General features: G+C 38.3%; 1 protein-coding gene across 2 annotated transcripts in view; it reads left to right on the forward strand.

The window, feature by feature from the left end:
- The first annotated feature begins 436 nt into the window (after window positions 1-436).
- The window catches only part of UXS1 (UDP-glucuronate decarboxylase 1), a 144,770-nt gene continuing 130,799 nt past the window's right edge, over window positions 437-14,407 (forward strand). For both annotated transcript variants that reach the window (XM_051984301.1, XM_051984302.1), the window contains exon 1: window positions 437-637. In XM_051984301.1, coding sequence (XP_051840261.1) covers window positions 541-637 — 97 coding nt within the window. In that variant the 5' untranslated portion in view covers window positions 437-540. The remainder of the gene's footprint in view (window positions 638-14,407) is intronic.

The following is a 14,407-nucleotide window of genomic DNA, read 5'->3' on the forward strand; positions in this document are numbered from 1 at the left end:
TCTCAATGCGTTTTAAGGATAAAGTAAATTAACTGCAGAGAGAAAGGGATAGGCAAAGATAAAAAAAGCAAGCTTGAATGCTCAAGAGCGCCGAGTTCCCTCATTTCATCGAGGACCATTTTTCCTGAAATAAACCCAAAGTTAAGCTTGCCAGAGAGAACCCGCAGGGCTGGTGAAAAAGATAAGCCCAGACAGATGAGAAGGCGTGGTCAAGAAGCGCTATTCTACGCATGCGTGCACCAGTTGAAGTTGGACCCAACCCGCCCCCAACATTCTTTGATGACCGGAGGGGCGGGGGGAAGAGATGGTTCCTGCGCCTGCGGGTTGGGGGCGGGAAGTAAAGGAGAGGGAGGAACTAAGATTGCGCCTGCGTATTGGTGTCTATCGGCAGGAAGCCTCTGGGGCTGAGGGGCGGAGAATCCAAGGCTGGGAGGCAGAGGGAGGAGTTTACTCGGGCCGCTGCCGCCCTGCCGCGCGCATTGTGCAGCAGGCGGGTCCCCGCGCGCGCGGCAGGGTCCTGGGCTCGCGCTGCTCTCGGGGATGGTGAGCAAGGGGCCGCTGTTACGCCTGCTGACTGCCGTCAATCGGAGGAGGATGAAGCTGCTAGTGGTCATCGCCTTTGTCGCCTACGTAGCCTGTAAGTGTGTGTTGGCGGGGAAGGATGGAGAGCCCCCATTCATTCATTGCTGGGCACTCGTTGAGGGGGGTGGGGGGGAGGAGATGGGGTGGTAGTGGACGAGGTTCTTTTCCCCCGTCTTGTGTAGGGAGTCCTTCTGGGCGGGGAGGAAGGAGGGAGGGAGGAAGGGAGGAATGGGGGAAGTGAGTGGCACTGCTGATGCAGGCGGTAGTGTAGCTCTGGTTGCCTACACACTGCATTCTGAGTGGTGGTGGGGACTAAGGGGTGTGTGTGTGTGTGTGTGTGGGTGTGTGTGTGTGTGTGTGTGTGTTGGGTGCCGGCGCTTTTAGCCTGGAGGGTGCTTTTCCAGTTTTCTAAACCTTCCTTTACACACCTGGCGCTACCTGCTCTTCTTACCCCTCCCTCTCCAAACCCCTTTTCTCCTCCCTCCCGGCTTTCCAGGAGAGTCGGCGATTTTTCCTCTATTTGGAAGTAATCTGCGAGCAAACTTCAGCCGAAACCATCTGAGACCGTTTTAGGGCCCGTAGGGAAGAATGCAACCTGTGTAGAGTTAACCGTGAACTTGAGACATGAAAAGTGGTTGAGGGGGGGAGCGAGATGGGAGGCGTGTCTGCATTCTAAGGGTGGTGGAGCTGGGTGCAAGTTGGTATCTAGGAGAGAGAGATGCGAAATAGGGATCATTTAGGGCCGTAAGGATTAGATAGAGGCTTTTCTTATATTACCTGGAAGCCCTCTTTTTTAGAGTATAAACGAATCCAGTGGCCAAAGAGGACTCATACTGTTGCCTCAAATTCTTCTTTTTCCTCCTCAGCATCTCCTCCCTATCCTCATCACCCATTAAGGAAAGTGTGTGTGTGTGTGTGTGTGTGTGTGTGTGTGTGTGCGCGCGCGCGCGTGGGGTGTGTGTGTGTGTGTGTGTGTGTGTATGTATAGAAGAGTGCTAATTGTGTGTATTGAGTGGAAGTCGAGCAGAGAGTAGCAGAAGAGGCTGGTAAAGCTCAGTTGCTCTGCAAGTGCTGGGTTAATGCCCTTTGGGAATCTCTCTGGATAAAAGCTCAAAAAGCTCTCCTTTGTTGTAGTCTAGATAGAGTTATGCCGCGAAAAGCCACGGAACCCCGTAACACCCGCAGCTAGTCATCGTTGTTTATTAAATAGGATAAAAATACTGTGCAGTTGGCAGAATGCACTGAGCTTAGTGTTTACACTGCGGGGGAAATTACTCAGCATTTAACTATTCTCATGCTAAATTTTACTCTCCAAACTGAATCTTCCTTCTGCCCCTTCTTTCCCCTCCTCCCCCCTCTTTCCCCTCCTCCCCCCAAGTTTGTTCTCCTGTATGGTAGAGAGAGGATAGTGTAGCCAACCTTTTCCTTAGGTTCGATTCTGAAAATGGTTAGAGCCAGCTGCTTGAGTTACATGTGTATCCAACCTTTTTCCGGGGTTTGATTCAGTATCTGGGCTAAGCCGGCAGTTAGTGTTAACAGAAGTAACAGTGTGTGGAGCTGTTCCTGGGGAGATGGGTTCCTCCATCTGAGTAGCTTTTTAATTCGGTGCTACTTGTTAGCTTCTAGGTGCTAGCTACTAGCTGCTGGCTAAGTCCTTAAGTGAGAAAGGAAATGTTACTCAAAAGGACTGAAAGGATATTTTGATGAGAGAGAAATCTTGAAAGGAGGAGGATTGGAGAGTAATAAGACAAAGTATAGAGATTGTGCTTTACTCCTTTTCCTCCCTCCCCCCGGTGGTTGTGGTTTTAGTTTGTCCTCAGTGTAGAGCTCCTGCTCGGGGGAAGACATTCTGCTGACTTAAATGACTGGAGGATTGTGTTGGTTTTTTTTTTTTTTTTTTAAATAATTGGTGGTGGTGCTGTGTGTGTTTTAGGATATTGGGGGGTGGAGAGGATTGGGGCATGACATAAATGGTTTGAAAGCATTTTATCAAAGAAAACATTATAGCACCTTCTCTTTTCCAGGCATTTATGTGGGCACTGGAGATTATATATGCAATACCATAGTACATAGTAGTCTGTAGTTCCCTTCAAGAAGAAATCACCAAGCAAACAGATATGCAACTACTTACTTTCTATGCCAAGGAAGGAAGATATTGTTCCAGGGGTGACTTCAGCTTCAGAGAAGTCCCTTTTTGTGGTACAGTAGTGGATAGGTTGTGATTAAATGTTCAATTGTGAGATACAGGCTAACCCCTCTAGGAATTAGAAAGTGATGGTTGGAGACACTTGGTCTTCACTGAGAAAGAGTAAGCTTTGGAGCTAGACTTTCAAAGATTAAAAAAAAAAAAAAGGTGGGACAGGAAACGAACATTAAAAGTAAGAATTTCTAATTCACTAAGGTTTGAAAATAGAAGAGTTTAGTTGATAAGGAGTGACTGAAGAGGTTGAGCAGAGTAGGATTTTTTTTTTTTTTTTGTAAAGCATCCTATCTGGAAACATAGTTGAGCTTTAGTGTGGAGGAGTAATATAACCAACTTTATACAAAAGGAAGATTTATCTGACAATGAGGTGTAGGCTAATTAGGGAAAGAGAACCTTTAAAAATAGTCAGGCTGACTTTTAGGAAGCTATTAGTATAATTATTTCATTAAATAATGAGGGCCCTAGATTTGGGCAGTGGCAACGTAGATAGAGAAAAAAAATCAAATCTGAAATATATTTTGAAGAAATTAACAGGATTTGGCTGTGATTGATTTGAAGCAAAGGTAGAATGAATGAGTCAAATGACCAAGACAGCAGAATTGGGAAGGTGGAATCTGATTTGGAAGAAATGATTTCAGCTTGGACATTTTGATTGGGAGGTAATGGTGAGACATCCTGATGAAAGCTCCTCTGAATACAAAAATTGGCAAACGTGTATGGCTTCTTTAATGTGAGAAGATCAGGGACTCAAAACAGAAATTTGATAGCTGAGTATCTTGTCTCTTGTTGTACTTTCCAATTAATAATTTGTTCTCTTCCCATATCCTTTATTAAGAGTAAAATCTTTGTAAAGTCTTCCTTGGACCCTCCCCCCTTCAAATAAACAAATAACATACCCAGTTTTCCTGCTCTCCTTTCTCATGTTTCTCTCATCAGAGAATGTGCTGTATGAGCAAAGCAGAATTGAATTAGTCTAACGGAAATGCTAGATATGCAAAATTAGAGAAGCTATCCCAAATGTTCATATGGACTATTTATGTCTGACCAGTGTCAGAGCATTCTGGGCTTGTGTTAGTCTGATCAGCCACAGTCAAACACATTGTAACTTGACTCTAACATAATGATGTCATTATGGTCCTATTCGAGAATGAAGGACAGCAACCAACCATTTCTTCTTTGAGATACTCAGTGTTCCATATCTTGTTGCTTCAGTGATTCTTTTGATCCAAAGTAATCTCTTCCTGTCTTGACTTTCTGTGATACTTATGTACTGGTTTCTTAAGACTGACAAAGTCTGGCCCACCTTCTCCCCTCAGTCTTTTCTATCATTATTTTTGGAGGCAATCACAGTGAAGTGACTTGTTTGGAGATACACAGCTAAGTAACTGAGGCCAAATTTGAACTCGGGGTTCATGACTCCAGGGTTAATGCTTTCTCCATTGCACCATCTAGCTGCCCCGTCTTTTTCACCTGTGTTTTTCAGCATCCATGACCTCTGGGGAATAGTTGACAGGAGTTTTTTTTTTTCCTCCTAATCAAGGGGGAAAGCTTTATTGCAATATAACACCATTACAAAGCAGACTAGATTGTAAGGGAATTCAGTAAAGAAACAGAAGCAAGGAGATACATTTATATAGCTTTCAATCAGATATGCTAATTCTATGGCTCAAGGGTAGGTCAGGGAGTAATTTCCAGATGAAATGAGGATGGTCTCTGAAATTTGATTATCACTGACCAGATTATCACTCAGCAATGAACTGAGAAGTAGTCTATTCAGAATCAGATGGACTGAGCATAGGAGTTTTCTGAGGCAGACTCCAAAACCAAAGTTTTAGAGTTTCATATCACATCATTTTCCCCCTTCAAGCAGTCATCCCCAAATGCATTTGGGATAAAGGGATGGAGGTCTCATCTTTTGGAGCTGCTTCTTGCTGATAAGGGACATAAAGCTGTCCCTGCTCAGTGGGGGTCCAGACTGAGAAGGGGAGGTAAGATGCAGCAACAGCATTCAGTGAGGTGCTGAGTGTCAGAATCAGTTAGCCAGTGGTATTCAGGGTGAACAAATAGTTTGAAGTTCATAGCTTGGAGCCTGGAGGAAACAAATCTCACAAGTAGAGCCAAATAGGAGCAAAAAACGATAATTAAAAGTAGAGTTAGTAGGGACAAAGCCAGGAACCCCACCCAGAGGAAGGCTGGGGTGGGAGGAAGATGAGGCTATCATGAATGCCTCATCCAGACAGCTTTTCCTAAGATAAATACCAAAAAATGTTTTCCCCAAAATCCCCACTCTTGTCTCCTCGAAAGGGTGAAAGTAGTGTCTGAAGCAGCGGCATTATACACAGTGAAAGGAGCACTCAGATGACCTAGGATACAAGTAACATGTCTCTAAAGGTGTTAAGCATTGGGTAGAGAGGATGACATGCAGAGTGGAGATAATAATTAATCTTAAATGGGTTTGATCTCCTTTAGCAAAAACCTGAGCTTTCAAGGAAGACTTTACCCAATTAGTAAAGGTGACAACAAAAACCAAAAAGCAGTTTGAAACCCCTGAGAGGGGCATATGTGTAAAATCCTTCTGCTAGTCCTTCTCTATGTATCCCTATTCCAGATAGTCTTCAGGATAGGGGTTTTAGCAGCCCTTTCACAAACTGGGCACATTTAATAGACCTGTTTAATTGTTTCTCCTAGCTTGTAATCAGTGAAAATAGATTTCAAAAGGATTGGAAAGCATTTTTTTTTTTTTAAGTGAGTATGAAGAAGCTTCAAGGAAGGTGATGTAGAAGTATTATGAGTGAGTTTGCCAGAAAAATTTTGGAATGCATATCCTACAATTATTATCTTTCTGGCAAGAAGACAAAGGAAAGTCAGGTTAAAGTTATTCCCCTAGAGGGGAAAGGGGACAGGTAGCTAGTACAAATGGGTTGGTATCCAGGGTAGAGATGGTGACATTTGGGAAAAGGACCTTTGCAAATAATGCATCAGGGGGTGACAGATTTTCACTTCATATTTCATGTTGTCCTTAAAGAAATTCATAACCTTTTTTAAGTTTCTTTTTTTAGGGATTTTTACAGCTACTAGCTGCAGATAAACAAGTTTTAAAATTAAAAATCTTGGAAGACTTTATTAGTACATTATTTTTCTGATCTCTAAATAAGCTGATCTAACTCCTAGTCACTCTTCTTCAACTGACATCTTGAACTGGGTGTCCTGTAGATACCTTAAAATTTATTTTGTCCAAAATTGAACTCATTATCTTTTTCTCCCCACTCACTTCCCAACTTCCCTTTTACCATGTGGGCATCTTTCAGTTACTCAGGTTTGCAACTCTCTCACCTCACTATACACAATCTGTTACCAAATTCTTTTGATTTTACTTTCTTTCATCTGCCACCATCACCAATGATGAAGATCATAATTGTACTATCTTTGCACAAGATTCCATCTTCCCAACTCTTAAGCATTTTTCATTACCTGTTCCTTATGCCGGAAATTCTCTCTCTCTCATCACTCTTCACTTGGCTTTCTTGTTTTTCAGGTCCCAGCTAAAATCATACCTTCTGCAAGAAGCCTTTGCCAATATTCCTTTTAATATTAGTGCTTTCCCTATGAGATTATCTCCAATTTATCCTGTTTGTTGTTTATAGATGATTGTTTGCATGTTGTCTCTGGACTGTGAATTGTGGATTCACTGGATATGTGAATTACTATTGGACTGTGAGCAAGGGTTACTGTTTACCGTTCTTTATATACTCCACACTTTGCACAAGATCTGGTTCTGGTTAATAAATGGTTTTTGAGTTTCTCTGGTTCAGTTTCTGGTCTTTACTTTGTCCAATTAATCAAACATTTATTAAGCACGAATAAGTACTAGTAAGATCTCTATTCCAGATGTGTGGGAGCTAGAAATTTTAGAAAAATTTTGTGGGGAATTTGCTATATTCAGCTACAACAAATAAGTTCATTAAAGAGATACAAGCATGGTACTTTGTAAGAGATTCAAGGGGAGGAAGTTCATATCTGAGAAAGTGGTATGTGAGGTTTTTTTTTTTGTGTGTGTGTGTGTGTGTATGTGTGTGTGAGTTTGAGTGTGAGAGAGGGAGAGTGTGAGTGTGAGAGAGGTGGGGAGAGGGAGGGAGGAGAGAAATCAGAGAAAACATCTTAAGAGGGGATGCTTTCAAAGATAATTTGGAATTCAGTGGTCAGGACTGGGCTCTGATTGCTTGGTAAAATGTGTTAAGCAATGTGAAGCCACTGAAATTTTTAAAAATAATATTATTTTTAATAATAGTATTATTATAGATATCTTTTGTTTTATACAGAGTACATTTCTCAATGTAACACTCCTTCCCTCTCTTGGAAAGCTATTTATTTATTTATTTTTATACTAATAGCTTTTTATTTTTCAAAATCTATAAGATAGTTTTCAACATTCACCCTTGCAAAACCTTGTGTTTTATATTTTTCTTCCTCCTCTCCTCTTCCCTAGACAGCAAGCAATCCAATATAGATTAAACATGTGCCATTCTTCTAAATATATTTCCACATTTATCATGCTGTGCAAGAAAAATCAGATCAAAAAGGAAAAAAAAAATGGGGAGGCGGGGAGAAACAAGCAAGCAAACAACAAAAATGAAAATGCTATGTTGTAATGCACATTTGGTGTCCATAGGCTTCTCTTTGGAGCAGATGTCTTTGTTCATCATTAGTCTATTGAAATTGGCCTGAATCCCCTCCTTGTTGAAAAGAGTCATATCCATCAAAATTGATTGTCACATAATCTTGTGGTTGCTGTGTACAATGTTCTCTTGGTTCTACTCACTTCATTTAACATCAGTTCATGTAAATCTCTCCAGGCCTTTCTGAAATGATCCTGTCGATTGTTTTTTTGTAGAACAATAGTATTTATTACATTCATATACCATAACTTATTCAGCTATTCCCCAGCTGATAGGCATCCACTCAGTTTCCAGTTCCTTGCCACTATAAAAAAGGCTGCTACAGCCCTGTTTGTAGTGGCTAGAAGCTGGAAATTGAATGGATGCCCATCAATTGGAGAATGGCTGGGTAAATTGTGGTATATGAATGTTATGGAATATTATTGTTCTGTAAGAAATGACCAGCAGGATGAATACAGAGAGGCTTGGAGAGACTTACATAAACTGATGCTGAGTGAAATGAGCAGAACCAGATCACTTTACACTTCGACAACGATATTGTATGAGGATGTATTCTGATGGAAGTGGACTTCTTTGACAAAGACTCAATTTCAATTGATAAATGATGGACAGAAGCAGCTACACCCAAAGAAAGAACACTGGGAAACGAATGTGAACTATTTGCATTTTTGTTTTTCTTTCCGAGTTGTTCTTACCTTCTGAATCCAATTCTCCCTGTACAACAAGAGAACTGTTCGATTCTACAAACATATATTGTATCTAGGATATATTGCAACATATTTAACATATATAGGACTGCTTGCCATCTAGGGGAGGGGGTGGAGGGAAGGAGGGGAAAAATCGGAACAGAAGCAAGTGCAAGGGATAATGTTGTAAAAAAATTTACCCTGGCATGGATTCTGTCAATATAAAGTTATTATAAAATAAAATTAAAAATTAAAAAAAAAAAGGCTGCTACAAATATTTTTACACATGTGGCTCCTTTTCCCTTTTCTATATATGTCAAAGAGAAACAGATCCAGTTAGAGACACTGCTGGATCAAAGGTATACATAATACAGTAGCCTTTTGGGCATAATTCCAAATGGGAGAATTATTTACTTAAAAAAAAAAAAGAATTAAAAAAAAAAGAGGGGGAGAAAGATCCAGTAAAATTAACCAACAAATGGAAAAACGTCTGACCTGCAGTTAAATGTATCACATATATATATATATATATATATATATATATATATATACACACCTTACATTCTGGTTCCTTTGTATCTTTCTAATCTTCTTACATTTGAATCCTCTCCATACATTTTATGATCAGCAAACTGTCTTCATTGCTATTTCTTGATCAATAAACTCTAACTCTTACCTTTCCACTGCTTCTTTTCCATGCTTGGAATGTTCTCTTCCATTTATGTCTGACTATTGGATTCCCTGACTTCTTTCAAGACTGTCCAAATCTGATCCTTTATAAGAGACATTTTTTGATTGCCCTTCTCCCTTTCCCCTTTGTGCCTCCCTTTGAGATTATTTCCCATTTTCTTAAATTTTATATATTTTGTATGTATATGTTGATTGCCCAGAACCCCTCATCCCCCAGAATATGAACTTCTTGAAGCCAGAGAATACTTTTTCCTTTTTTTGTATCCCTAGTGTTTGGTAGAGTACCTAACACATAGTAAGTGATTAACAAATGGTTGTTGACTAATTTTATAGTTTTACCTTTGTGGATTAGAGGGGAGAAGTGCTCTCTCATATCTATTTGGGGTCAAGCTTGGTTATTTTAATTTTATAGTATTCCTTTTTGATTGTTTTCCAGGAAAATGTATAAGTACATTTATACAATTGTAATCATAAGTATTGTTTTCCTGTTTCTCTTTCATTTTGCTTTAGTTCTTATAAATCTTTTCATGCTTCTCTATATTAATCATTTCATAATTTCTTACAGGCTGTTGAAAGTTTTGGAGCATTTTCCTTGTGAAGGCCTGTTATGTTACTTCACTTGTCTGAACTGGAAGTAGTGAGGTCCTATCCTAAGGTAGTTACAGCAGGAATAGTAAGGAATTAGGGGATTGAATGAAGTTTCTGTTGGGAGAGCAATTAGAGAAAGCTAAGGAATTCAACTGAAAAGTCTTAGAATAGTACCTATCCTTGAATCACCATTCAAGAATAGATAGAAAGATAAAAGTAACCTAGAGATTATGTGAATTGGAAATCAAGAGAAGAAAATATCTCCAGTTGCATATTTTGCTGATCTCATGATGTCTAGTACTGGGAAAGAGACTAAAAAGTTACCTAATAGCTATTAGAATTGGTGATTAAAAGTTCATCTCTTCAAATAGTGACTTCAGTAAATTGGGGGAGAGAAGATGGAAGTCATATTACTTGGAAATAGGGAGAAAGCAGTTTAGGCAGGAAGTGAAGGCATTGAGTATAGATGACTTTTTCAAAACATTTGATTATTAGACAGGAGAGAAATGGAATCATGGTTGAATAAGACTGAAGGATCAAAGGAAGATACATACATATATGTGTGTGTGTGTGTGTGTGTGTGTGTGTGTGTGTGTGTGTATATATTAGTAGTATAGCTTTTTGTTGACAAAACATATGTATGGGTAATTTTTCAGCATTGACCCTTGCAAAAACTTCAGTTCCAACTTTTCCCCTCTTTCCCTCCACCCCCTCTCCTAGATAGCAGGTAGTCCCATACATGTTGTATGAAGTCTATGCTAGCTCCTTGGAGGCCTCAGGATCAGCCAGAGTCAGGATAAGTAAAAGTCCTTGGTCTTTAAGAGGAGTAGTGAAGGAGATGGACAAAACTGCGAGAAGTTTTGCCAAGGATCTAGAGTTCAGAATTTCCACAATTTTCTCCTCTGTCCTGCGACCAGGTGGCTCCTCTCACTCCACCCTCTAATCCTTCCTACGATTATTTGTATATACCAAAAGATCAAGCCAGCAAGGAAGTGAGAAGGGCCATTTTTCTAAGTATATGCTAATAAAGTTATTATCCAATAGGTAATTAGCCTTAATTGCTTGGTTGTTTGATTCAAACACACCTCAAGAGTTTCAACCCTTTACAATGTTAAATATGTTACAGTATATGTTAAATACAATATATGTATACATATTTATTCAGTTACCTTGCTGCACCAAGAAAATCGGATTTATAAAGAAAATAAAAATAACCTGAGAAGAAAAACAAAAATGTAAGTAAACAATAACAGAGAGTGGAAATGCTATGTTGTGATCCATACTCTTTCCCAGTATTCTTTCATTGAGTATAGCTGATTCTGTCATTACTGATCAATTGGAAATAATTAATTTGGATCCTCTCATTGTTGAAGATAGCCACTTCCATCAGAATTGATCCTCATATAGTATTGTTGTTGAAGTGTTCACTTAGCATCAGTTTATGTAAGTCTCTCCAAGCCTTTCTGTGTTCATCCTGCTGGTCATTTCTTACAGCACAGAAATAATATTCCATAACATTCTACAATTTACTCAGATTTCTCCAATTCATGGGCATCCATTCAATTTCCAGTTTCTAGCCACTACAAAAAAGACTGCCACAAACATTTTTGCACATACAGGTCCCTTTCCCCTTTTTAATATCTCTTTGGGATGTAAGCCCAGTGGTAACACTGCTGTATCAAAGGGTTTTGCAGAGTTTGATAACTTGAGTATAGGTCCAAATTGCTCTCCAGAATGGTGAGATCCATTCACAACTCCACCAACAATGTATCAGTTTCCCAGTTTATCCGCATCTCCAACATACATCATTATCTTTTCCTGTGTCATTTTAGTCAATCTGAGAGATGTGTCGTGGTATCTCAGTGTTATCTTAATTTGCATTTCTCTGTTCAATAATGATTTGGAACACCTTTTTATAAGAGTAGAAATAGTTTCAATTTAACTATAAAAATGTTTTTCCAATTTATTGCTTCCCTTCTAATCTTGTCTGCATTAGTTTTGTTTGTTCAAAAGCTTTTTAACTTGATATAATCAAAATTTTTCTGTTTTGTGATCAATAATAATCTCTAGTTTTTCTTTGGTCACAAATTCCTTCCTCTTCCACAGGTCTACAAGGTAACTATCCTATGTTCTTCTAATTTATTTATAATCTCATTCTTTATGCCTAAATTATGAACCCATTTTGATCTTATCTTGGTATACAGTGTTAAATGTGCATCAATGCCTAGTTTCTGCCATATTTCCAGTTTTCCCAGCAGTTTTTCTCAAATAGTGCATTCTTATCCCAAAAGTTGGGGTCTTTGGGTTTTTCAAACACTAGATTGCTATAGTTGTTGACTGTTTTGTCCTATGAACCTAACCTCTTCCACCAAATCAACTAGTCTATTTCTTAGCCAATACCAAATGGTTTTGGTGACTGCTGCTTTATGATATAGTTTTAGATTGAGTACAAGTAGGCCACCTTCATTTAATTTTTTTTTTCATTAGTTCCTTTGAAATTCTTGACTTTATGTTCTTCCAGATGAATTTTGTTATTTTTTCTAGGTCTTAAAACAGTTCCTTGGGAATCTGATTGATATAACACTAAATAAATAGATTAGTTTAGGTAATTGTCATCTTTATTATATTTGGCTTATCCAAGAGCTCTTAATATTTTTCCAATTATTTAGATCTGACTTTATTTGTGTGGAAAGTGTTTTGTAGTTTTGCTTATATAGTTCCTGACTTTCCTTTGGCAAATAGCTTCCCAAATATTTTATGTTATCAACAGTTATTTTAAATGGAATTTCTCGTTGGATTTTGTTGGTGATGTATAAAAATGCTGAGGATTTATGTGGATTTATGTATCCTGCAACTTTGCTAAAGTTGTGGATTATTTTTAATAGCTTTTTAGTGGAATTTCTGGGGTTCTCTAAGTATCCAATCATATCATCTGCAAAGAGTGATGATTTGGTTTCCTCATTACCTAATCTCTTTTTCATCTCTTATTGCCAAAACTAGCATTTCTAATACAATACTGAATAGTAATGGTGATAGTGGGCAACTTTGTTTCACTCCTGATTTTATTGGCAGTGGTTCCTTTTATCATTATTACATATGATGCTTACTGATGGTTTTAAATACATGCTACTGACTATTTTAAGGAAAAGTCCATTTATTCCTATTCTCTCTAGTGTTTTTAATAGGAATGGTTGTTGGATTTTATCAAATGCTTTTTTTGGATCTATTGAGATGATCATATGGTTTTTGTTAATTTGGTTATTGATACATTTAATTATGTTAATAGTTTAGAGGAAGATATTTTTAAGATTGTGAGAAATCTCAGGTGGTCTAGAGGCAATAATATTTTAATCAGAAGACCTGGATGTTATTCCTGCCTTTGACATTTACTACATTTTCAGCCTTTGGCATGGCATTTAACTCCAAGGGCCTCATTTTCTTTTTGTGTGTGATAAAGAATTAAGACTGGATAACTTTTTGAATTGTCTTTCAGTTCTGGGAAAGAACCTGTTGAGGAAGAGAGATTATTCACTGTATAACAGGGGTTGTGACTCCTGGAGTAAAGCCCTGGAAGAGTAAAAGTGGGTGGGAGTAAGCATACAAATAAAGGAATTGTCTTTATCTAAAAGTAGAGATATTTGTTACTTACTCATCTTTTTGAAATTTACTTATCTGAACATATTTACATATGTACTTTAGGAAAAGTAGGTGGAGAAAGGATTGGAGAGGACAGAAATTCGAAACAGGTAGTAGGCTAATAATATGAACATATTTACATATGTACTTTAGGAAAGGGATTGGAGAGTGTAATGGGCTGAGGCTTGAGTTGATGCACTGAGGTCCCAAACACTTGAGGCTAAATAGTAATTGTACCATACTCTATTAATATATAAGCTTGGAGAAAGAATGGCCCTATTGCTATCGCAATCCTTCTTGCCCATATTGCTATCGCAATCTTTTTTCACCTCTTCACTTCAATAAAGACTGAAGATTTTTCCCTTAACCTGAGTTCCTGACTCTGGCTGATTTTAAATACTCGATCATTACAGGAGAGGAAAGAAATTCCAAACACTTAGTAGGCTAATAATCCAGGTGAGACAGGCTGAATATCTGAACTAGGATTATGACAGCAGAAAGAAGGAATTGTATGTGAGAGATATTGTGGAGTTAGAAATGATAAGATTTAGCAAGTGTCATTTCACCTCTGAGGATCTGTTTCTCTTCCCCAGGGTCCTTTATTGTTTCCAAAGTGCTTTTTACAAATATTCTTATCTGATCACACAAAACCCTGGGGCATGGGTACTATTATTATCATACCCATTTTATAGATGAGGAAAATGAGGCAGAAAGAGGTAAAATGATCTTACAGATACTAAGTATTTGAGACTAGGTCTTTCTAACTTCAGGCATAGCTCCACTCAATTCTTTCTCTGGTGCTTGTTACAGAACAGGTTCCTACACACACACACACACACACACACACACACACACACACACACTCACACACTCATACTCACACTCTTGTCACTTTGGTATCTCTATAAATCCAAGAAAATACAGTGTAGCTTACTATTCTAAACAATGCATGCTTCCTGTTGGTTGAATGAAATTATCTCAATTAAATAAATAACTACTGTTTTGCAGTTGTTTATAAGTATTGTGGTTCTTGAAGTACAATATCATTTAAAAGAATTACTGAAATCATAGCCTTTTTAAATTACTAAATATTTATTATTCATTGGATACTGATAATATGATGGTATTAGTATGGAGGTCTTTAAGGTTTTTATATATAAAGGAGACTACATATATTCAAAATGGTTGGGAACCATCAGCCTCCTTCTACAGAAGGAGAAACTTGAGTTTCTCTGAATTTAAGTGACTTGCCCAAGTCAAGCAGATAAAAAAGTAGTAAAATCAGAATTCCAACTCAGGTTTGCTGACTCCAAACCTACTAGGTTTTTCTCTCATCTCTGGAGATG

This window comes from Antechinus flavipes, chromosome 3, assembly GCF_016432865.1.
Source record: "Antechinus flavipes isolate AdamAnt ecotype Samford, QLD, Australia chromosome 3, AdamAnt_v2, whole genome shotgun sequence".
NCBI lineage: Eukaryota > Metazoa > Chordata > Mammalia > Dasyuromorphia > Dasyuridae > Antechinus > Antechinus flavipes.